The sequence below is a fragment of the Panthera pardus genome, unplaced genomic scaffold (genome assembly GCF_024362965.1).
Source record: "Panthera pardus isolate Hobbes unplaced genomic scaffold, ASM2436296v1 HiC_scaffold_27, whole genome shotgun sequence".
NCBI classification, from domain to species: domain Eukaryota; kingdom Metazoa; phylum Chordata; class Mammalia; order Carnivora; family Felidae; genus Panthera; species Panthera pardus.
In genome coordinates, this window is record NW_026526843.1 from 38,013,611 (window position 1) to 38,037,273 (window position 23,663).

The 23,663-nt window shown below is 40.2% G+C and overlaps 1 protein-coding gene across 4 annotated transcripts in view; it reads left to right on the forward strand.

Annotated features, from left to right (window-relative positions):
• ACSL4 (acyl-CoA synthetase long chain family member 4) overlaps positions 1–23,663 on the forward strand; it is an 87,663-nt gene that overhangs the window by 47,626 nt on the left and 16,374 nt on the right. For all 4 annotated transcript variants that reach the window (XM_053891267.1, XM_053891268.1, XM_019426837.2 and 1 more), the window contains 11 exons: positions 484–593; positions 713–851; positions 2,942–3,092; positions 3,248–3,371; positions 6,553–6,624; positions 10,400–10,539; positions 11,920–12,092; positions 14,092–14,166; positions 17,539–17,730; positions 18,860–18,974; positions 21,992–22,149. In XM_053891267.1, coding sequence (XP_053747242.1) covers positions 484–593; positions 713–851; positions 2,942–3,092; positions 3,248–3,371; positions 6,553–6,624; positions 10,400–10,539; positions 11,920–12,092; positions 14,092–14,166; positions 17,539–17,730; positions 18,860–18,974; positions 21,992–22,149 — 1,449 coding nt within the window. The remainder of the gene's footprint in view (positions 1–483; positions 594–712; positions 852–2,941; positions 3,093–3,247; positions 3,372–6,552; positions 6,625–10,399; positions 10,540–11,919; positions 12,093–14,091; positions 14,167–17,538; positions 17,731–18,859; positions 18,975–21,991; positions 22,150–23,663) is intronic.

The following is a 23,663-nucleotide window of genomic DNA, read 5'->3' on the forward strand; positions in this document are numbered from 1 at the left end:
AGTCAGCGTGGACGTTGGGCCCACATAAAAAACTCCCTAGAAGGAGTGAGAACATGATTCAGATTTGAGATCCTCAGTCTGAAGATTCTCAAGGACGTACCCACTGTTTGGTGCCATGGCCAGTGAACCTGCATGTCACAGGGTAGTCCTAGGTAGGCTAGCTCTGACCGGAATTAGCAGTTCAGCCAGAAACTTACTCACCTCGAGAATCATGATTGCCTAATTTTTGAACAGTTGTGGCACTTCCAGTATTTCTGGGTTTCTTCAGGTTTAGGATGTTAGAATCCTGTGAATTTATAAGGAAAAGTTGGGGCTACCTCGAAGTTTGAGGCAGTGTTGAAAGATATTGGCAGAGACTGTGAAATGAAATTACATTATAAGATGTGTGCATCCATGAATGTTCCTATCACAAAAGGCTGACTTAAATAATGTAGCTCCTAACTGTTTAATTAGTTCACATTTGTATTTTTTTTTATTATGTAGTTGTGACTTTATATGCCACACTTGGCAAAGAAGCTGTAGTTCATGGGTTAAATGAATCCGAGGCCACCTACCTGATCACTAGCGTTGAACTTCTGGAAAGTAAACTTAAGGTAAATAAAAATATTTCTCTTAATTAACATGGTGTTATCTGATAGGTCATGAAAATGTCCAATAACTGAGTTTACCGTGGGCCCGTATTTAATAGCTGGATCTTGTTTCTGTTCAACAGACTGCACTGTTAGATATCAACTGTGTCAAACATATAATTTATGTGGACAATAAGACTATCAATAAAGCAGAATACCCTGAAGGATTTGAGATTCACAGCATGCAATCAGTAGAAGAGTTGGGATCCAAGCCCGAAAACGGTAAGTAAAGCTGGTAAAACAAATTTATTCGTCTGTTTAAGGTTTGTTGTCAGTAGGGCAGGAAAGGAAGTAATGCAAGTGAAAACTGTACACTTCTTGGATTTAAAAAAAAGTTTTAAAATTTTTATCAAGACCATATATGATTGAATGTTTATTTACTTTGTGTGTGTGTGAGAGAGAGTGTGTGCATGTGGGTCAGGGGCAGAGAGAATGGGAGAGAGCGAGAATCCAAGCAGGCTCCACCCTCAGCGCAGAGCCCGACGTGGGCCTTGAACTCAACGAAATGCTAGATCATGACCTGAGCTGAAATGAAGAGTCAGACACTCAACGGACTGAGCCCCCCAGGCACCCCAATGCAAAAATTTTAAGTTTGTGTGTTATGTTCATTTCATTTTTCCAATAATGCCTTTTTATTGTATTTTACAAAAGCATCTATCCATAAATCATTAGAGGGGAAAAGGTCCTCACAACACATAGTATGAGAAACACGACTCTAGTACATTGGTTGGCAAATTACAGCCTGCTGTCTGTTTCTGTAAATAAAGTTGGACTAGAATACCGTGACAACTATTTAACAAGTGTCTATGGCTGGGTACCTTTGGCAGAGGCTGTATGGCCCTCAGAGCCTAAAATATTTACCGTCTGGTCCTTTCTGAAAAGGAGTCTGCCGACCCCTGCTCAAGATGGCTGAATATAATCTGTTGGGAAGACCTCTCTATTTTCCTCCCCCAGTCATTCAGTAAAAGCAAAGATAGCACTGGAGCTCAGGACCTTTAAGATGATGCAACATTTGTACCTTCAGGGACACCTGGGTGGCTCAGTCACTTGAACATCGACTCTTGATTTTGGCTCAGGTCATGATCCCATGGTCGTGGGATCGAGCCCTGTGTCAGGCTCCACGCTGAGCATGGAGCCTGCTTAAGGTTCTCTCTCTCTCCCTCTTCCCCTCACCCCAACTCATGCAAACACACTCTCTCTCTTTCGAAAATACAATAAATTACGATAACAACAACAATAATATTCCTAAGTTCAGACAGAGGGCTAAGAGAAGTGAAATTTAGATACTATTTAGATATTACCATTGATAGGGAATGAAGTGTTTATAAACCTCTCCACACGGTCTCTCTCAGTATCATAAAATTCCTGTCTCATTTTGATTAGACAGAATCAAAGTATGGTCCAATCCAGATAGGGCAATAAGCACTAAATCTGGAAGACCCAAAAGAGTCCTGAAGCCAGACACATAACATGGGTTGTAACTACAGGAGTGAGTGAGCGAGTGAGTCACAGAGAGAGAGAAGAGAGAAAGGACCTCTTGGTGTTATTTTTATCTAGGTACACTTTCAGTACTTTGAAAAACTGATTTCCTACACAGATTTCAAGAAGCAACACTAAAAACAGTAGAAAATATCATTTTGGTTTGGTGTTCTTTGGATTATATGTGCTGCTTGGAATGTAATCTTAAAATAATCTGTTAAATGTATAATGGTTATCTAATTCAGTGTCCATGGTTCAGTTATTATTAAATTATTTTTATAAAAAGTGAGAAAAATACCAAGTCCAGTGGCTTTCAATCAGGGGTGTGTATGAGTGTCACCTGTGGAGCCTTTGATCCATCCCAGACCCGGAATGCTCAGAGGTGGGGGCCAGAGACAGAGACTGTATTTTGTTTAAGTTCTGCAGGTAATTCTCATGCCCCCCAGTGGTTGAGAACCATAATCAGGCCCAGCCATCTCATTTTAAAGGTGAGCAAACTGAGGCCTGAAGGGCTTGCACACAATAGTCTATCTCCCTGATTCTCCAAAGTCCTGGCTAGCTTTCCACAGCACTGCTGTGTGTGCAGCACCTCAGCCAGGCAGGGGTAGACCGGGATTGGGCTCAACACCCAGAAAAAGGGCCACAGTGGCGTTCAAGACTCTCACTGCAGGTAACCAGAAATTCGATCACCATTTTTTGTGTCGGTTGTCAGTAGAGAGCATTTGTTTTACATGGTTCATCATTATGCAAAAAATACCTAAAAACTCTTAATCTTTGTGTAAGCAATTGAACTTCTAAACTGAAGAAAACGCAGTGCTTTTTCATTCTTTTAGCGAGCATTCCTCCGAACAGACCAACTCCTTCGGACATGGCTATTGTCATGTATACCAGTGGTTCTACCGGCCGGCCCAAGGGAGTGATGATGCACCATAGCAATTTGATAGCTGGAATGACAGGCCAGTGTGAGAGGATTCCTGGGCTGGGGTAAGAGAGACTCATTCCGTGTTCTTCTTTGCGATGAGAGCTCCTGTTCGACATCGTCTAAACTCCATCTGTGTAGAAACGAGAAGGCTATTGATGTTTCTACTTAACCATGCCTTTTTCCTGACGGCTTACATGTTTCTCTTATTTCATTTTAGACCAAAGGACACTTACATTGGCTACTTGCCTTTGGCTCATGTGCTAGAACTGACAGCAGAGATATCCTGCTTTACCTACGGCTGTAGGATTGGCTATTCTTCTCCACTTACACTCTCTGACCAGGTGACAAGCCTTTTACTCTTTCCGCGCCATCCTATTAAGTTGCGCTGTTTGGCTGAGAATGTATTACTGTGAATGTGAGACACTTCAGTTCACTGGCAGCTTTCTCCTCGACTTCAAAAATAGCCCCTGTGGGCAAATATGTAGCTGTAAAAAAGAGTTATGGATTTGTTGGCGTTGTTTCATCTACATCTTCTTACATGATTTTGAAGCTTACAGTTACTTTCATTTTGTTTTATGAGATTTTGACTCTGGATAGCTTGGGTAGAGAAGATAAATGCACCGAGTCTTTTGGATACATTACCCATAAACAGGGATAGGTTTTCTGGGAGAAGATGTGGTGGTAGGATCGTGGCCCAGTTTTGCTCTCAGTTTTCTCTAACACTGTGCTGTCCACAACAGCACGCTGAAGTAGAGATAATTCCAATGATATGAGAAAAATCTCATTTCTCAGTTGCTCCAGCCACATTTCTTTTTGTTTTCTATTTTTTTTTTAATTTTTAAATTTGCATCCAAGTTAGTTAGCATATAGTACAATAATGATTTCAGGAGTAGATTCCAGTGATTCATCCCCTATGTATAACAACCAAGGCTCATCCCAATGAGTATCGTCCTTAATGCCCCTTAGCTATTTAGCCCATCCCCCCCACCCACAACCCCTCCAGCAACCCTCAGTTTGTTCTCTGTATTTAAGAGTCTCTTATGTTTTGTCCCCCTCCCCTCCAGCCACATTTCAAGTTCTCAGCAGCTAAGTGTCACTAGTGGGTACCACTTTGGACAGCACAGGTACCAGACCTTTCCATCATCATGGAAAGTTCTATTGAGTATCCAAAGGCAGCCCTCAGCTTTGTGCCTGGAGTCCAACTGGGTTCTCCCTTCTCCTTTGTTCACAGTAGGAAGCCCAACAATGGCTAGAGCTAACTCACGTATTTTACGTGCATTTGAAATTACACAGCTAATACCTACTGTCCAGAGTTGTTTAATTTCTTCTTTGGACCTGTTGCTATAGAAAAATGTCAACCAGAGGTTGAGGCAAAAAAGAGTTTCTGAGTATAGATAGGAATGACTTGGTTTTAGGGAGAGGTTAGGTAGGTTGTGTGATATTAAGGCAGAAAAGTTAAATGGATGTCTTTAGATTTGAGATTCCAACCATCTTTTTAAAAAAATTGTTTTTGGATGTATAACTTAAAGGACATGAATCTTAAGTACACTTCTTGATTGCATTTAATGTACACACATAGACCCCTGTAACCATCTGTATCTAGATCAAGATAAAAAAGAACATTCCTGGAACTCCATAACGTCCTTGTGTCCTTTCTGAATGATGACCACCTCCCTGCAACTTCTCAGGATAATCCAACCACCTCTTGAAGTGGGTTTATCATGAGAAAAATGTTCTGTGTTCTAGACAACTACCTACTTGGTACTTTAGGGAACACAACCTCATTGTAAGATGGAGAGCTGCCGTATGAACTACTCAGCTGAAAGTTCACATTTAAAATCTGCTAGAACAGTAATGGAGAAAAGAAGTGATCAAGTAAAGTAATAAACGAGACTTGATGTAGTCAAGTTAAAATTGATCTATGAATAAGACTGGGGCTTGAACTGTAAAATAAAAATTTTAGAAAACTCTGTAATGTTAAAAGAAAAAAAAATCCACAACGATTATGTTTTTGATGCACTGTAGTGGGCTTTTCTTGTATTTAGAAATGTTTCAAAATGTGAAATACCTTTCAATAAGCTTTGAGTATGATTCCCCCCCACCTTAGGGAAGTTCAGAAGTCAGGGACTAGCAACCCTAGCTTTCACTGCCTTTCTGGAAATAATAGCCTCAGTGTAGGGAAGGGGGGGGCAGTTGGAGTGAATGCCCACCTGTCTTTTTCACGAACTTCCTAATAAAAAGTCTCAATCTTCCTAGGAATCAAAAACCCAGGAATCTCCCTCAGATAGGAAATCAGAAATTTGGTGGGACATTAGAGGTGCCACATTTGAAGCCAACAGATAAGCGTGATGCTGTCCTGAGATTATTGCGATCATAAGAAGAGAACTGATACCATTACATAGAGTCATAAAGAAAGTGAAGAAGGGCTCCTTGTGGCTAGTGCTACCCTGGAACAGCTCTTTAAAGCGACAACTGGTCAGCACTACATGGAGGGCAGCTTGGACTTGCAGGACATGAGAGCCCATCTTTCTCTCTACAGAGCTGCCCTCCCATGTGTCATATGCACGTGCAGGCATCGGTTTCCACTTGCAAATGTGCACACACTCGCACATACATAAAACAACAAGCAGTTATTTTATTTCCTTTATCCATCTTAAAGAAAAGCAGGATAAAAGCAATTTGGTTCTATTGGCAGAAAGTTTTCTATGACGAAGCCGGTGGTCCTGGCATATCACACTGTCCCTTAAGAGCTGGTTTACTTCCCGCCTGTGTCAGCGTGACTAATAGACACATCGTACATCTAAACTTACAGACTAATGAACTGCATTATAGCTGGTTCTTTCTTCCTTTCATCTCCCTTTTTCAGTGGGCTGCTTTATCAGTTTTTCTACCTGTTGCTCTGATATTTGAAATCCCAAATAGTATTTATGTGTGTAAGCAATGAAAGAAAACAAAAGAAAGGAGAAATATATACATACTTAGATATATATGTGCATATCCCCACATGGTCACTGGCAGGGTCTTCAGTATTCTGTCAACCACAATGTTACCGAATTAGTGTTTTTCCATCGTGTTCATCAACGGCAGTGACTTCAAGAGGTGGCTTTGCCATTTGGCTAATCAAAGAAAGTTAAAATATTTTCCATTTTCTTTTAGTGTTCAGTGTACCTTAGCTGAGGTTTTGTATTCTCTTTTTTTAATGGATGATTTGTGCTGTGCTTGATACGTGAGAGATAAGAATGCGCACTTTACCCAAATATCCCACTCTCCTTTATTATGAGTCAGAGCTTCTCCTCTAAGGAAAGCCGAAATGTACTAGAAGAAATCATCTCCAGGATAAAGCACTAAAGCCACTTCCACTTTAGACATTTGCAAGTTATGAGAGTTGTAACCAATAACTCAACGGGGCCATAGAAGATCAGATTCCATTGTGTAAATTTCTGTCACTGTCAGTACTTGAATTATCACACTTTTTTGCTGAGGCTGGCTCTCCTGATCCTATTTGCTTTTTCTTTCATGTAGTCCAGCAAAATTAAAAAGGGAAGCAAAGGAGACTGTACTGTGCTGAAGCCGACACTCATGGCGGCCGTTCCGGTGAGTACAGAATATAAATGTCCTTTATTGCTTGCACTTGGACTTTTTTAAAGGTGATGTTCTCAGGGTTTTGCATACAGTTTTAAACAACTTCACTCAATTGAGATCGTGGCAAGTGTGTTCATTAAAATCTGAAATCAGCATTGGCAAACTTCTGACACGTATGCCTGTTAGTGTTGCTGATCCTGGAAAATTAGTGATGAACATGACCTAGTTCAGATTACCTAGCGTGAGAAGTGGCCATAATATTTCAAAGGTAGAAGATATTCTAGATCTCATTTTTGTTTAATCACAAACTGTATTTTATTTTTATTTTGAACTTTTTAAAAGTTTATTTTGAGAGAGAGAGACAGAGTGTGCACACGCGATGTGCACATGAGCGGAGGAAGGGCAGAGGGGGGAGAGAGAGAATCGCAAGCAGGCTCCACACTGACAGCGTGGACCCTGATGCAGGGCTTGAACTCATGGACTGCGAGATCATGACCTGGGCCTAAGTTGGACGCTTAACTGACTGAGCCATGTAGGCGCCCCTAATCACAAATTTCAAACAAATGAGGAAGCGTAGATCATCCCAGAGAACTGAAGCAGCATATCCAAAGTTATGGAACTGAGTCTCAAATCCAAGCCTCCTGACCCTAATCATGACTAGGAAAACTGGCACTTGAGAGATCTTCCAAAGAAAAAAGCTTAGTTCCAGACGTTTAAAATCCTTATGTGAAATACTGCCTTTCATCAAAATAAGATGTTACAGCGTTTTTGGCCTTGTAATGATAAACATTTCACACAGTGTTTCAAATGTGCATAATCAGATATGTTCTAGCACTTTTAGGCTTGGAAACTCCAGCGGGACTGTATACCGTGACTGCTTGTATTGCGATCAGATTTTAAGTCTCATCCCAGTATCTCTCCCAGAATTATTTTTGTACATGGAAAATTGGAGATGAGATAATGAAGTGTTCAGCCACTTTGTTTTTTAAGCTTCTTATTACAAAATTATTAAATAACGAAAGAATTAAAAGAGGGCACAGTAGCCTTTGCCTTTTTATTTAGAGGTGCTGAAGAATTCGGCAAGTTTGGAAACTGAAAGAAGCTTCCGATTAAAACATAATAAAGTGATGCTAATGATAGGTACTACAGTACTTGCTGTTTTCAGGACCTGTCCCTAAGGGCTTTAGATGGATTATCTCACTTAATCCTCCCTAAGACTCTTCTAGGTGGATCCTATTTTTCTGGTTTTATAAAGAAAAAAAAAAGTTTTCCCAAAGTCACAGAGCCCGAACTCTACCAGTCTGATACCAGACTTTTCTTAACTACTATGCCTGTCTGTTTAGGATTGTGATTGTGTTTGGTGTTTTGGGAAATAATATTTTGGGTTTATTACTCAAAGTACAGGAGTCCCTAGTAAACCCTATCAGAGAACATAGGGAAGGAAAAAGAGCAAGGACTGTAGGAAGCAATGTCTGAATTTAGGCCTGAAGGATAAGCAGGAGTTTGTGGATATGCTGTGTATCTTCTAATTGCCCATGGTCCATTCTTCTTTACTTGGTGCCTTGGAAGGCTAACTTCTGTGGATGAATCACCAGGGCTTGCTTGTCTTTTGTTGGGTTCAGCCAATTACTGGCGCTCAGGAGAGATCACAGGGCAGGGAGAGAGGAGGGGTTCTGCATATTTACTGCCTTTGCTCCTTCCCTGTTGGGCTGCGATTTGGGGCAGTTGTCAAGCGTCCATTGAACAATCTCTTTCCCATTGGCTGTAACCAGGTCTTGCCCGTGGCTACAGTCTTCACCGGGTTCCAATAATACATCTCTCCTCTTGGTTCTTTAGGCCTGAGGATAGTAAACAGACTCTCATGTTGCTGGTCCATGGGTGTTTCACTGAACTTTGTTGGTTCCCTTAACTCCTCCCCCTCCTGTATAAATAGGCCTTAAAAAATCTTTTTTACTGAAAATCGATAGATTCTATTATCTGAGTTTGTTTCTTTCCTGGATCAGAATGAAAGATCCATTTAGTATTGTACAGTCACATATTCACAGGCTGAGAATTTAGAATACATCACTGCTTCTTGTAAGCACTGACTCAGTTGAACATCATGTAACATTAGGTTGAAGTGAAGGGTGACTTGTGCTAATAATAAATCCTGCCAATTTGTTACGACTATCATTTGTGTTCCTTACTCATAGAGGCCTTCCAGTGCCCATGACTCTTATCTACTGGAAAGAGCAGTGGAGGTAGTTCTGTCACATCTGTCTCACTCCTGTAGGCTTTTTTCCTCCACCTGACATCCTATTCACTTTCTTAAGTGGGATAGTTACAGGATATTAAAGTCCTGTAGGGAACTTTTGGAATTTCTCAATCACAGATCTAGACAAATATGTCAGTTAACACAATGATTCCATCTGTGGAAATGGACAGGACAACATTGTGCCATCCTTGAATGCCATTGCAGCCTCCCTCCACCCCCATGAGCTTTATCAGGATATAATTGACACATACCATCGTGTCAATTAAGGTATACAGTGTACAGTGATTTGACATATGTATGTATTGTGAAAAGATTACTATAATAATGTTAACGCACCCATCGTCTCACAAAGTTACCATGTGTATGTGTGTGATGAGAACATTTAAGATCTACTCTTTTAGCAACTTTCGAGCATATAATACAGTCTTGTTAACTATACTCCCTGTGCTGTGCTGTACATTACATCCCCAGGACTTGCTCATCTTCTGCCTGTAAGTTTGTATCCTTGGACCAACATCTCCCTATTTGCCCCACCCGCTAGCTTCTGACAGCCACCAGTCTACTCTCTGTTGCTGAGGTTGGCCGGTTTAGAGTCCACATAGAAGTGAGACCATATAGTATTTGTCTTTTCCTTTCTGACTACTTTCCCATAGCATAAGGCAAGAGATGTTTTTGCTGTCCTTATTTGTGAATGGCTCTGTTATGATATCGAAAGAGCCATTCATAAAACTATTCATGGTAGCACAACTGAATTTCCACTAATTGCCACTTTAACTATTTAAAACTAGGTGTTTATAAATAGATGTGCTTTATGCAATAATTCTTATTAATTTGTGCTTACTCATTTCAAGAAAACATCATTTAGTGATAGTCTGGGCTTTTTTGCTGGTTTGTTTCAGGGTTCTTTGTTGTTGTTTTGTGTATTACCTTGGGAGTCACTGTATCTCGAACCTAGTCCTCCTTGAATTTTCCAAGGAGCCATGAGCAAGAATCCTGTTCGTTTTTGTAATCTTAGCTTCTACTGAAAGGGAGTAGAAATGCCTAAATTACAGGGACATAAGAATTTTAAGGAACTCTAGAAAATTCTGTAAGACAACTCTTAAGAAACTCTGTAAATCTCTCTGCCATGCTATAAGAGTCACAAGGTAGTAGCGAGAAAAACATCAGAATTAGATTCAACATAGTTGGGTGTTTTTCGGTGCTATTGGAAAATAAGTGAATATATTTGAAAAAAAGAATTAAAAATGATACTTATGTGGGAGGTGAATGAATTATTTACAATCTAGTAGACATTTTTTAAAATTTTTAGATAAACTTAGTGTATAGAACCGGAAAATCCCTATACGTGTCCCTAGTCTTTTTGAAATCGTGAACAAGTAAAGTCAGTGAAATTAATTATATAATAAAGTAAATATATCCATTATACTAAAAACTTTGACCTAAGAGGTCAGAAACAAGGTATCTTCAACTAAAGACCATCTCCGTGTTGGTGTAATTCTTTTCAGATTATTGAATATTTTGCTTGCCTTTTAGGAAATCATGGACAGAATTTATAAGAATGTTATGAGCAAAGTCCAAGAGATGAATTATATTCAGAAAACACTGTTCAAGATAGGGTATGATTACAAGTTGGAACAGATCAAAAAGGGATACGATGCACCACTTTGCAATATGTAAGTACATTTCATAGACTCTGTAGTGTGAGCCTGGAGATATTGTGTGTTTACATCTGGAAGATGAAGAAGTAAATGGCAAGCTAATTTACTTTGGGCATCACCACCATCATCATAAGGTTGCATTTCCCTTTTATTCACTTCTAACCCTCATTGCTTCCATAGCAAACATAGACAGAAGACTCTGAGCTCTGATCTTGGCAGTTGAACAGATTTTAATAATTGAGTAAATGTTTAAGACGTTATTGCAGAATTTGGTCTTATGAAGAAAAACCAGGTTAGACTTTGGAATCAAAATGTGTGAGTTTACAAAGGGTCAGTTCTGACAAAAGGTGATACTCAAGATTTTAATCTGCAGGAAGGTTTCTGATTTATTGTATTCATAAAACAGTGTAATAAATATATGAACATAACAGCTATTTTGGTTAGTGTTTGTTTTTGAGAGAGAGAGAGAAAGAGAGAGAGCAGGGGAGGGGCATAGAGAGGGAGACAGGATCCGCAGCAGGCTTCAGGCTCTGAGCTCTCAGCACACAGCCAGTGAGAGGCTTGAACCCACACACCCTGTGAGATCATGACCTGAGCCAAAATTGAGAGTCCGACACTTAACTGACTGAGCCATCCAGGTGCCCCTTATTTTTAATTTTTTTAAATGTTTATTTTATTTTTGAGAGAGAGAGATAGACATAGCACGAGTGGGGGAGGGTCAGAGAGCAAGGGAGACACAGAATCCAAAGCAGGCTCTAGGCTCCGAGCTGTCAGCACAGAGCCCAATGTGGGGCTCGAACCCACAAACCATGAGATCATGACCTGAGCAGAACTTGGACACTCAACCGACCGAGCCATCCAGGCACCCTGAGCATAACAGCTATTTTAAATGTTGTGCTGGAGGGTGGATATAGGGAAACATTTTTCATTAAAAGGGAGATAAGGTCAATAACTAAATGTTCTAAAGACAATTGTAATTTTTGTTTCCTTTGACATCATCATTTTCTTTCATTTGCTGTATGTGAGAGCAGTTTCCCAACACTGCCTCTTTTTTTTTCTTTAATTTTTAAGAGTCTTTCTGGCATTTTAAAAATGGAAGTATAGCTGACGCACAGTGTTCCCTTAGTTTCAGGTGGACAATATAGTGATCTGACCACTCTGTACATTATGCTGTGCTCGCCACAAGTATAGCTACCGTCTGTCATTTTCTGGCATTTTTTTTTCAAGATGTTATTAGTCGTTGCTTTGTGAACCTCTCATTAATTACCACCATGGTTCTGAAATGTAGGTGTCCAACCAAAGTCAAGAAATAGTTCCCAGAGCTTATACAGTAGGATGTGACCAAGCATAATGTATGCATGTATTCAAATTATTGCCCCTTGTGCTTTTCTCAAGGTTACTGTTTAAAAAGGTGAAGGCTTTGCTGGGAGGGAATGTCCGCATGATGCTGTCTGGTGGAGCCCCGCTGTCTCCTCAGACACACCGATTCATGAATGTCTGCTTCTGCTGCCCTGTGGGTCAGGGTTACGGACTGACAGAATCATGTGGTGCCGGCACAGTTACTGAAGGTAAGTACTGGTAACATGGCAAATAATTCTGTTTGTTGCCACTAATGTTTATACCCCTTAAGTAATAACAGATTCAGTGTAATCCTGAACAGGTTTAGTTCTAGAAACTTCCAGTTGAACTATCATGTGTGCCCTTTATGTTTAAGCCTTGTCTGTATTTATGCCATCTTGTCAGTCCTCAAAATTCTGTCACCCTGGTCCTTTAGTCTCTTCTGTCTAAATGCTTGTTTCCTCAGAGAACTGCACTCTTGGAAGAAAGTATCACTTTTATGCTCCCTCTTGAATGTATATTCCTGCCATGACTTCTTGTTTGTTTTCTGTTCTTTTCAAAACCCGATAGCCGTGTCAACTTTGGCACTATGGAAATTTCAAACCACATAATTCTTTATTGGTGGGGCTCTCTTGTGCATTATAGGATGTTTATCAGCCAGGTAGGTATCAGGAGTAACTCACTCCTCCCAGCTGTGGCAATGGAACATAAATCGAAACATTACCAAATACCCCCTGAGGGGTGAAATCATCTTGGGTTGGGAAACACTGGGGTAGGTAATACTTTTTGGATCATCCCACTTTCACTTTATATTCATGTGCCCAAAATCAACGCCATCATCCCAGACCTTCTGTCCACCTGGCAGATGGCTGGTGACTGTGGTATTACCATCCTTAAAACCATTCACAGCATTAGCTTTGAAGTCTTCTAATTGTTTATTTTTTAAAACTTTAACTTCAATTGGATCTTCCCATTTGTTCATTGGACTGCTCCCTCCCCTGCATGCCACCTTTCGTACCTGGCCTCTTATTGCCTCACACTCCTCTGAGGTAACAGCCTTTCGGCAGCCATTCCTGCCTCTATTGTATCACTTGTGATTGATCCTGTATATTTCTGTTGGGCATCTCCACCTCAAACACTCACTGCTTCAGCCCTGGTGGATCTAGCTTCCAGACATCTTTAATCTGTTGCCGTTGTCCCCATCCATCATTATTTTCCATTATTACACACACACACACACACACACACACACACACACACACACACACCCTGGCTCTGCTCTCCTCTCTTTCTCTTACGGGCATTCTTGCTCTCACCTCTCTGTATTTTCTGTTCCCTTGTCTTGGAATGCCCTTTTTGCTAACTGGACACAGCCACCTTTTAATGCCCAACTCTTCAATTAAGTCTTTGCCAGTGATTTCATTTCACATTGATCTTTCAAGTCCCTGAGGTACCGTTGTGTGCACTTCCAGTACCATGCAATTGAGTATTTAAATGTGCTCTGAGTTGCTTCATGCGCATTTTGTCCCAGGTAGTTTGTTTGTAAGCTCATTGAGGGCATAGTCTCCTTATCTTTTACGTGTTTCCTCCTTTCAGTGTTTAATATAATGCTAGGTACATTATAGGGTATCTATAAATACTTGATTATTGATAGCAGTACTTACAAATTACAAAAGGAGAATATCGTCATCATCCTGTTTGGTAATAGCAGTTAACATTTATTGAAAACTGAGTTTGTGCCAAGAAGTGTTAAGCACCATCCACGCATCATCTCATTGAATCCCTACAGCATATCTCTATAAGAAGTAGGTTTTCTTACTCTCCCCCTTTAATAGATGGGGAGATGGAGGCCCAGTGGGGTTAAGTAATTTGTCCAAGTTACACAGTCAATCAGTGAGTGGCAGAAAAGGAATTCCAATCCAAACCTGTCCTCCTGGAATCTTAGGTAGATAATGGTAGGGGCAGCTCTCCTCCTTTTACAGAGATTTTTGTACTTATTATCTCAAATAGAGCCCGTGAGAAGCGAAAGTGATGTAACAACATTGGTACTGATTGCACTGTTGAAATAGAGTTGAAATACTGAAGCATGGTCACACGTTGCGCTGCACTCACAGTGGCCTCTCTTTTATCATCTGTGAGACTCTGGTTCTAACTCCAATATCCCTGTTCTCCCATGGGCACGAGTCTGAAATGTGGTATGCTAATATATTTGTTGCATTTTCCTCCTAGTTACTGACTATACTACGGGCAGAGTTGGAGCCCCTCTTATTTGCTGTGAAATTAAGCTAAAAGACTGGCAGGAAGGTAAGAGTTTTATGACCAGCTCTACTGGTTCTAGATACGCTGAAAACCACCATGAGCCCCAAGACACCCAGTCTTTAAAGTGTTAGGTCGTCTGTGATAGCAAGGGACTCTTTGCTGTTGCTGGTTCCCGGTGCTTTCTTTTCCTCAGTAAAGAGGGTCCCAAGAGGAAAAGAAAAACCTCTGGAATTTAGGCATGATGATTCTGAACTTGAGAATACTTGATGGTAAAGAGGAAGAACATTCTTAGTGGGGCATTCCCTTGGTCTGGAGAAGGATGTATATCCGATCTTTGGAAGCTTGACTTTGCTAGCGAGGACATTTGGGCCAGGAAATGAAACCCCAGATTTTTAAGGGATTGAGGGACTGACTAATCACACATGCATGCTCCAACCTCTTAGCTCTTGACCCCCGCAAACATTGTCACAGATGAGACTCAGTTCTCAGGCCATTTGTATGATTTTATCTTTATATTTAATTGCAAAGGGAGGGCTGCACTTTATAGACATTGGTGATAATCCTTTCTATAAAGCAGCTGGAGGCAGAAGTAAACCAGTCTTCCTGGTAAAACTGAAAACTACTAAATGTGTTGCATTAACTGCAAAATAATGAACAGCCTGGCCTTGCCAGATAAAGGAAAAGTAATTAAGAAGCTTAAGAATTTAGGGGTGCCTGAGTGGCTCAGTTGGTTAAGTGTCCAACTCTTGATCTCAGGTCAGGTCGTGATCTCACGGTTCATGAGTTTGAGCCCCACGTGGGGCTCTGTGCTGACAGTGTGGAGCCTGCTTGGAATTCTCTCACCCTCTGTCTCTGCCCCTCCCCCACATGTGCTCTTTCTCTCTCTCTCTCTGTCTCTCAAAATAAATAAATAAACTTAAAAAAATTTTTTTAAAAACTTAAGATCTTAAAAGGGAATATTCATTGTTGAATGGAGCCATAGGCTGAAAATTTAAAGGACCAGTTAGTTACCTTCTAGGACAATACTCTTAGGTTGTTCAAACCCAAGACTGTGAATGGGCTGTATCTGACATAAACTTGGAGTTCCTAAGTGTTTCTCCTCTATGACTTTCTGCCTATGTGCATTATTGTCAGTGCTCAAAGAGCAAATGACTATTTCTTTTTATTTTATTTTATTTTATTTATTTTATTTTTTTTTTTTATTTTTTTTTAACGTTTATTTATTTTTGAGACAGAGAGAGACAGAGCATGAACAGGGGAGGGGCAGAGAGAGAGGGAGACACAGAATCTGAAACAGGCTCCAGGCTCTGAGCTGTCAGCACAGAGCCTGACGCGGGGCTCGAACTCACGGACCATGAGATCATGACCTGAGCCGAAGTCGGACGCTTAACCGACTGAGCTACCCAGGCGCCCCTTTATTTTATTTTATTTTTAAACGTTTATTTTACTTTTGAGAGAGAGAGAGAATGTGAGCGTGGGAGAGGCAGAGAGTGGGGGACAGAGGATCCAAAGTGAGCTCTGTGCTGAGAGCAGACAGCCTGATGTGGGGCTAGAACCCACAAACTATGAGATCATAACCTGAGCTGAAGTCAGACACTTAACTGACTAGCCACCCAGGTGCCCTACAACTACTTCTTTTTAAAAACCACATTTAAAATCCAGTTGCATTCCCAAGATCTTTACATCCTGGGACTAAGTCCTCCTTCTGTCTCCCATGGCAATGCTGTTCCGATTTTAGGATGAAAATCTGAAGACATCATAGACAATATGTGTCTGGGTGTGTTGAGCCTCAGCAGCACAACTGTTTCATTAGATGGGTTATTTATTAGGCAGTGAAATTAGAGAAAGCAGGTATATCGTACAACTTGGTAAGGCAAATTTTGCCCCTAATTTTTATTTTCTGTTATTGTACTTCAGTATCTATCAGTTTTGGGGAGTGGGGCCATTTTTGCATATGTCTCTGGAGTTTTCCTTGCCATGAGGGAAACTTTGTTTTATATAATAGGAATGATCTTAATATTTTATATGCAATGGATTTCATATTTAAATATTGAATAGTTTAAAATTTTTAAGAGCAGCTAACAGCTGAAAGGACTCTGCTTGAATCCTTTTTAAACTTAAAACCTAGGGGCGCCTGGGTGGCTCAGCCAGTTAAGCGTCCGACTTCTGCTCAGGTCATATCTTGCAGTTCGTGAGTTCAAGCCCTGCGTTGGGTGCTGTGCTGACAGCTCAGAGCCTGGAGCCTGCTTCAGATTCTGTGTCTCCCTCTCTCTCTGCCTCTCCTCCTCTAGCACTCTCTCTCAAAAATAAATAAACATTACAAAATTAAACATAAAACGTAATCAACATCTCAGTTTATGAATTCAGATTTTTGTATATTTCCCTTAAGCTTTATTCAATAATAAATAGGTAATGAGTAGTGGTAAAATATTTTAGAGCTCTTGTAAGTCATTTCAGTGTTTTAAAGTTGTGACTGGGTGGGGTGCCTGGGTAGCTCAGTCAGTTAAGCATCTGACTTTGGCTCAGGTCATGATCTTGCAGTTCGTGGGTTCAAGCCCTGCACTGGGCTCTCTGCTGACAGCTTGGAGCCTGGGGCCTGCTTCAGATTCTGTGACTCCCTCTCTCTATGCCCCTCCCCTGCTCATGCTCGGTCTCTCACTCAAAAATAAATTAAAAAATTTTTTAAAAAGTCTAAAGTCGTGACTGGCCATAGGCCAAAGTTAAGAAAATCCAGTTTCCTGCCGGTTTCCCATAGCTTCTCTTTCCCTCTCACTTCATGGTGTTGCCTTTGGTAGACACTCCCTACCTGCTCTCTTGTATTAAAACCTCCTTAATGTTTTATTATTTTTTTTTTATTTTTCAGAGAAAGAGAGCACAAGAGAGGGAAGGGCAGAGAGGGAGATGAGATCCAAAACGGATTCAGTGCTGACAGCAGAGATCCCAATGCAGGGCTCAAACTCACAAACTGTGAGATCATGACCTAAGCCAAAATCAGATGCTTAACCAGTTGAGCCACCCAGGCGCCCCTGTATTAAAACCTCCTTAGAAAAAAATCTGAAATGCATTGATACCAGCATATTACTAATTTACTTAAAACAGCTTCAAGCATTACCCTTCTTGGGGGTAATTTTTTCTTAAAGCTCTATGAACCCCAAGCTTCAGTGGCGTTCTAAGTGTGAAATTTTGTCATTGGGAAGGTTTGGGATGGGTGGTGGTTGGTTATTATCATTGCGCCTTCCTCAGTAGCCCCCAAATTACAGTTACCCATTATCCTCAGGTCAATGTGAATACATGGAAACTAATGTTCTCCCAAGGAGTAACAAAATTTGATCTGCAGAAAAATATTAGCACAGGAGTGTTAAGAATGAATGCAAGTACATTTTGTTTTAGAACAATAACTAATTTAATGGCTTCCAGGCGGCTACACAATTCATGACAAGCCAAACCCCAGAGGGGAAATTGTAATTGGTGGACAGAATATCTCCATGGGGTATTTTAAAAATGAAGAGAAAACGGCAGAGGATTACTCTGTGGATGAAAATGGCCAAAGGTGGTTTTGTACTGGAGATATTGGAGAATTTCACCCTGATGGATGTTTACAGATTATAGGTCAGTATATTCTCACCATTTTCCTTCCTATCCAAGAGGCAGTGTGGACACATTATTTTCCCTAGTGGCTATCTATACATATGGCTCCAGCTATCCTGGAACCTTAGAAAATCGTAAATCCTCAACAGTAATCTGTTCTTCTGAGAATGTCAGTTGGTTTGGCACTGCCCTCACTAAGCCTAGTGAAATAGACTTTTAGCTCCAAAATAGCCCTTCTGTTATTCCCTTTAATCAGGCAAAAGCTAAAATAAAAATTTGACTAGCCAGCTGGGAAGGACCACTCTGTAGAGTCCCATTCAGGTCCTTTTTAAGCCATAAAATTTCCTCAGTCATATCTCTAGCGGTCGGTCCATTTAAATCTGTCTCTGGACCTGTACCTGACCTGAATGTAGTTAAAGATTTCTTGGGAAAATTGGTTCTTCATCCTGAAGTTTGATCTACTGGGGAAATCCCCAGTAAACATGATTTAATCTAGAACCAATCCCCTCCACTTTTTTTTTTCTTGATCCTTAATTGCACTGGAATCAAAGGTGGGTTTCTGTCAGCATGTAGAGTGGGTTCCCAGGCTATGGGTAGGCAAGTCAGAATTCATATGGAGTTGTAAGGCCACTGATGATTATTCAAGCTGTGCCATCCTGTGCCAGCACATTCTTTCTTAGAGCACTGTCATTTTAATAAGGAAATGTCAAATAAGGAAAATGGGGAATTAACATTTATTAACCATGTTCTGTATGTCAGACATTGTCCTATATGCTTATATGAGGTAGGGGTCAGTATCTCTGATAAAATTGAGGGTTGGTGGGGTCAACTGACCTGCCCAGGATCATGTAGCTTGTAATGGGCAGAGCTGTCATTCAAATCTAATGCTGTAAGACCCTGTCCCTTCCATTAACTTTATCATAGTATTTAAGATTATAATAAAATACTGAGCATTTTAGCTAGTACTTCTTCAGCTAGGTGTTTTCCTTGTAATGGATGTGCATGAACAAGCATTATTCTATAACAGAATTTTAGAAGAAGTATCTGTGTAAATAAAGATTAAGGCAATGAGATTGAGGGAAAATCAGAATTGTGCGGATCTTAATAAAATGGACCGGATAATTTACCATTCGTTCTTCATGACTTCTAGATCGGAAGAAAGATCTGGTGAAGTTACAAGCAGGAGAATATGTATCCCTTGGGAAAGTTGAAGCTGCATTGAAGAACTGTCCACTAATAGACAACATCTGTGCTTTTGCCAAAAGGTAATTTTAAAGGCTGCATTTGTGTCTCCTATTATTCCAGAAAAAGGATGATTGGAAAAAAAAATTGTGATTACGTATAATCATAAGGGAAACATCAAATTTTCATCAGCAATGGGGAATGTTACGCATTTCTGAAAGTTCAACAGTTTGAAGATCATTTGAGATGATTGAGACGTTTTAACTAATTATTGGGCACCTTCTGTGTCTTGCTAAGTACTTAGCTATGCCACAGCACTTACTTCATTCAACATCCTTAACAGCTGAGACATAGCATAAGTAAATTTCCTAAGAAGTTAACACCCCTAGTCAAAGTTTTCTAAATCAGAAACCTAAGAGGTTAGATCCTTTTCTTTATACGTTAATATGGTTTATTTTTATGGGCTTTATTACACCCTTTAAGAAACGTAACTGTAAAAAACACAAAATATAATGGTTATCATCTTAACCATTTCTAAGTGTATAGGTGACTAGTGTTAAGTATATTCACATTGTTGTGCAGTCAATCTCTAGAGCTTTCTATCTTGCAGAACTGAAACTCTCTGTCCATTAAACAACTCCCCATTTTTCCTGGCTGTGGTCCCTGGCTCCCCACCATTCTCCTTTCTGTTTCTGTGAATTTGACTACTCTGGATACCTCATATAAATAGAATTGTACAGTATTTGTCTTTTTGTGACTGGCTTATTTCACTTAGCATAATGTCCTCAGGGTTGTATATTGTAGCATGTGTCAGAATCTCCTTCCTTTTTAAGGCTGAATAATGTTCCATTATGCAGGTAGACCATATTTTGTGTATCCATTCATCCACTGATGGACAACTTCAGTTGCTTCCACCCCTTGACTATTGTGAATAATATTGCTATGAACATGACAAATATCTCTTCAAGATCCTACTTCCCATTCTTTTGGGTATCTACCCAGATGTGGGATCGCTGGATCATAGGGTAGCTCTATTTTTATGTTTTGAGGTCCCGCCGTACCGTCTTCCAGAGCAGCAGCACCATCTTTACCTTCTCACCAGCAATGCGCAAGTGTTCTAATTTCCCCGCCTCCTCACCAACACTTGTTTCTAGTTTTTTGATAGTCATCATAATGGGTGCGAGGGGATCTCTCCCTGCTATTGATCAGTGACATGGAGCATCTTTTCATACGCTTGATGGCCATTTATTTGTATGTCACCTCTGGAGAAATGTCAAGTCCTTTGCTCATTAAACATTTTTTCTCTCACTTTCAGTTATACAATACAGTGTTCTCCACTGTAGTCACCATGTTTTTACGTTAGATCCTCAGGCCCTGTTTACCTTATAGCTGAGAGTTCGTACCCTTTTATCAACCTGTCCCTCTTTCCCCTAACCCCTGGAAACCACTTTTCTACTTGGTTTTCAGGAGTTTGACTTCTTTTCCTGTTTTTAAGATTCCACATATAAGTGATACCACGCAGTATTTGTCTTTCTCTGTCTGGTTTATCTCGCTTAGTATAATGCCCTCTGAGTTCATCCATGTCGTCACAAGTGGCCGAAGTTTCTTCTTTACCATGACTGAATGATATTTCCTTGTATATATATCCCACATCTGATGAGCACAGGTTGTTTCCATACCTTGCCTATTGTGACTAATGCTGCAGTGAACATGGGAATGCACGTCTCCCTTCAATATCTTGTTTTCATTTCCTTTGGATTTTTATTTCTTTGTCTAGGCAATTGGATTGCTGGATCGTACAGTAATTCTCTTTTTAATTTTCTGAGGAATGTCCATACTGTTTTCCACAGTGGCTGCACCAATTTACCTTTCCACCAGCAGTGCACACGGGGTCCCTTTTCTCCACATCTACACCAACACTTGTCATCTCTTGTCTTTTTGATGATAGCCAACCTTGCGGTTGTGAGGTGATAACTCATTGTGGTTTTGATTTGCATTTATTTCCCTGATGATGAGTGATGTTGAGCGTCTTTTTGTATGCCTGTTGGCCATTTGTATGTCTTTGCAAAAATGTCTATTTGGTTTCTCTGACCATTTTTTGATTTTTTTTTTTTTTGCTCTTGAGTTATAGGACTTCTTCACATATTTTGGATATTAACCCTTTATCAGATATATGTTTTCAAATATTTTCTCCCATTCTGTAGGTTGCCTTTTCATTTTGTTGATGGTTTCCTTTGCTGTGCAGAGCTTTTTAGTTTGATATAGTCCCTCTTGTTCATGTTTGCTTTTGTTGCCTTTGTTTTTGGTGTCAAAACCAACAATACACATTGTTGAGACTGATGTCAAGGGAGCTTACCCCCTGTGTTTTCCTTTAGGAGTTTTATAGTTTCAGGTCTTTGCCCACTTTTTAATTGGGTTATTTCGGGGGGTTTGTTGTTGTTATTGAGTTATAGGAGTTCTTTCTATATTCTAGATATTAACCTCTTCTCAGATATATGACTCACCAGTATCTTCTCCAATTCCATAAATTGACTTTTCACACTGTTGACTGTGTCCTTTGGTAACGTAGAAATTTTAAATTTTTGTTGTAGTCCCATTTATCAATTTTTTGTTGCCTATGCATTTGGTATCATATCTAAAAAAGCATTGTCAAATTCAGTGTCATGAATCTTCTTCCCTGTGCTTTCTTCTAGATGTTTTATAATTTTAGCTCTTATGTGTTTAGGTCCTTGATCCATTTTGAGTTTATTTTCGTAAGTGGTATGGGCTAAGGGCCCAACTTTATTCCTTTGCATATGGATATCCAATTCTCTCAACATCGTTTGTTGAAGAGACTGTCATTTCCCCACTGAGTGGTGATGGCACCCTTCTTGAAGATCATTTAACCATATATGCAAGGATTTATTCCTGGGCTCTCTGTTCTGTTCCATTGGTTAAATGTCTGTCTTTATGCCAGGACTATGGGTTTTATTACTTCTTAATGAAGCTGTAACACATAAGAGAAATATGTATTTGGAATTATGTATACTGTTCCATTCAGTAACTTACAATTTTTCTCAATGTTTTAATTTCTATTTTGTGTTATTTTCTAATTTTTTAGTGATCAGTCGTATGTGATTAGTTTTGTGGTTCCTAATCAGAAAAGGTTGACACTTTTGGCACAACAGAAAGGAGTGGAAGGAACTTGGGTCGATATCTGCAATAACCCTGCCATGGAAGCTGAAATACTGAAAGAAATTAGAGAAGCTGCCAATGCCAGTAAGTAAGAAATCACTTGTCTGTTGAAGTCCCTGGATGTCATTTAATGATGTCTTGTGCATTAGTCTCCTTGAGACGTCTATTTCTTTGTTTTAATGGTAAAATACAGGGCTTTAAAAACCTGCCTCTTGAAAAAAAATTGTATATACACATACATTATATATACATTATGTATTATACTATAATAAATATATAGAAACATATATAAATGTATTTGTATGTCGGAAAGATCCTTAAATGTCGTAGAGTAGAATAACCTATCTAGTTCCTTATTCCATGTTACAACCATCCCTGCTGACTGGTCACCCAGCCTGTGCTCGGAATGGCCCATCTTTGTTCTGATAGTTCATGATGAGGTGCCCTGGTGTGGATCTCTTACCATTTATTGTTGTGGATACTAACTTGGTGTGGGCCCCTTCAATCTAGAGATCTCTGCCCTTCAGTTCTGGGAAATACCCATTTATCTTTTTTGTCTGTTTACTCCTTCTTATTTTTATAGTTTTTCCCCATCCAGATTCTTTGTGTCTTTATCTGGGACTATGTTTCTGTGACTGTTGGACCACCTGCTTTCATCCTCTGGTTTTATTATCTTTTGTTTTCCATCTCATCCTTTTTGTTTTACATTCTGGCGTAGTCCCTCTACTTTTTTTAAAAAACATTTTTAATGTTTATTTATTTTTGAGAGCCAGAGTATAAGTGGGGGAGGGGCAGAGAGAGAGGGAGACACAGAATCTAAAGCCGGCTCCAGGCTCTGAGTTGTCAGCACAGAGCCTGATGTGGGGCTTGAACTCATGAACCATGAATTTTATTCCCTCCTTTACTCGGCTTTACTCCCTCCTTCTGTTGTACTGAGCTGAAGTCAGATGCTTAAATGACTGAGCCACCCAGGCGCCCCCAGAGCCTCTCTACTTTATCACTTCTTCTAGCTATTGGATTTTCCATTTCCAGTATCAGAATTTTAATTTTCAAGAGCTCATTCCCATTTCCTCCATGTTCTTTTCGTAGCACCCTGTTGCTCTTTCATGAATGCAGTCAGTGTGTTTGTCTCTTATTCCTTCGAGGATGTTCAAGGGACTCCTTTTATGAAGGATACTTCTCCTGTTATTGCCTATCTCCTCCAAGTTCCACTTCCTGCTTGTTTTGGTCACAGCCTCTCCTATATCTGCAGATCCTTGTCTGTCCATTCATATTTGAGAACGAGGCACTAAAATACTGTTTGGAAAGCTCACTGGGCTTTACCAACAGGCTATTCAGATGTTGGTGTCTTGAGTCATTCCATTTCTACAAAGCAGACTTCTTCAGTCCCTTGCCTGGAGGATATTAGCCTCACTGCCTATTCCGGTAGCCAAAAAGAGGAAATTGGAATGGGGCTGGGGGTAGGGTGGGTGGTTCTTACCCCCACAGCATCCTTTTCGTCTCAGCTTTACTCCCTCCTTCTGTTGTACCTAGTGTCCTGGAGTCCAGAGTTTCTCTCGTTCGCTTTTCTGAAAAGAAAACCTGTCTCCAGCCCAGCT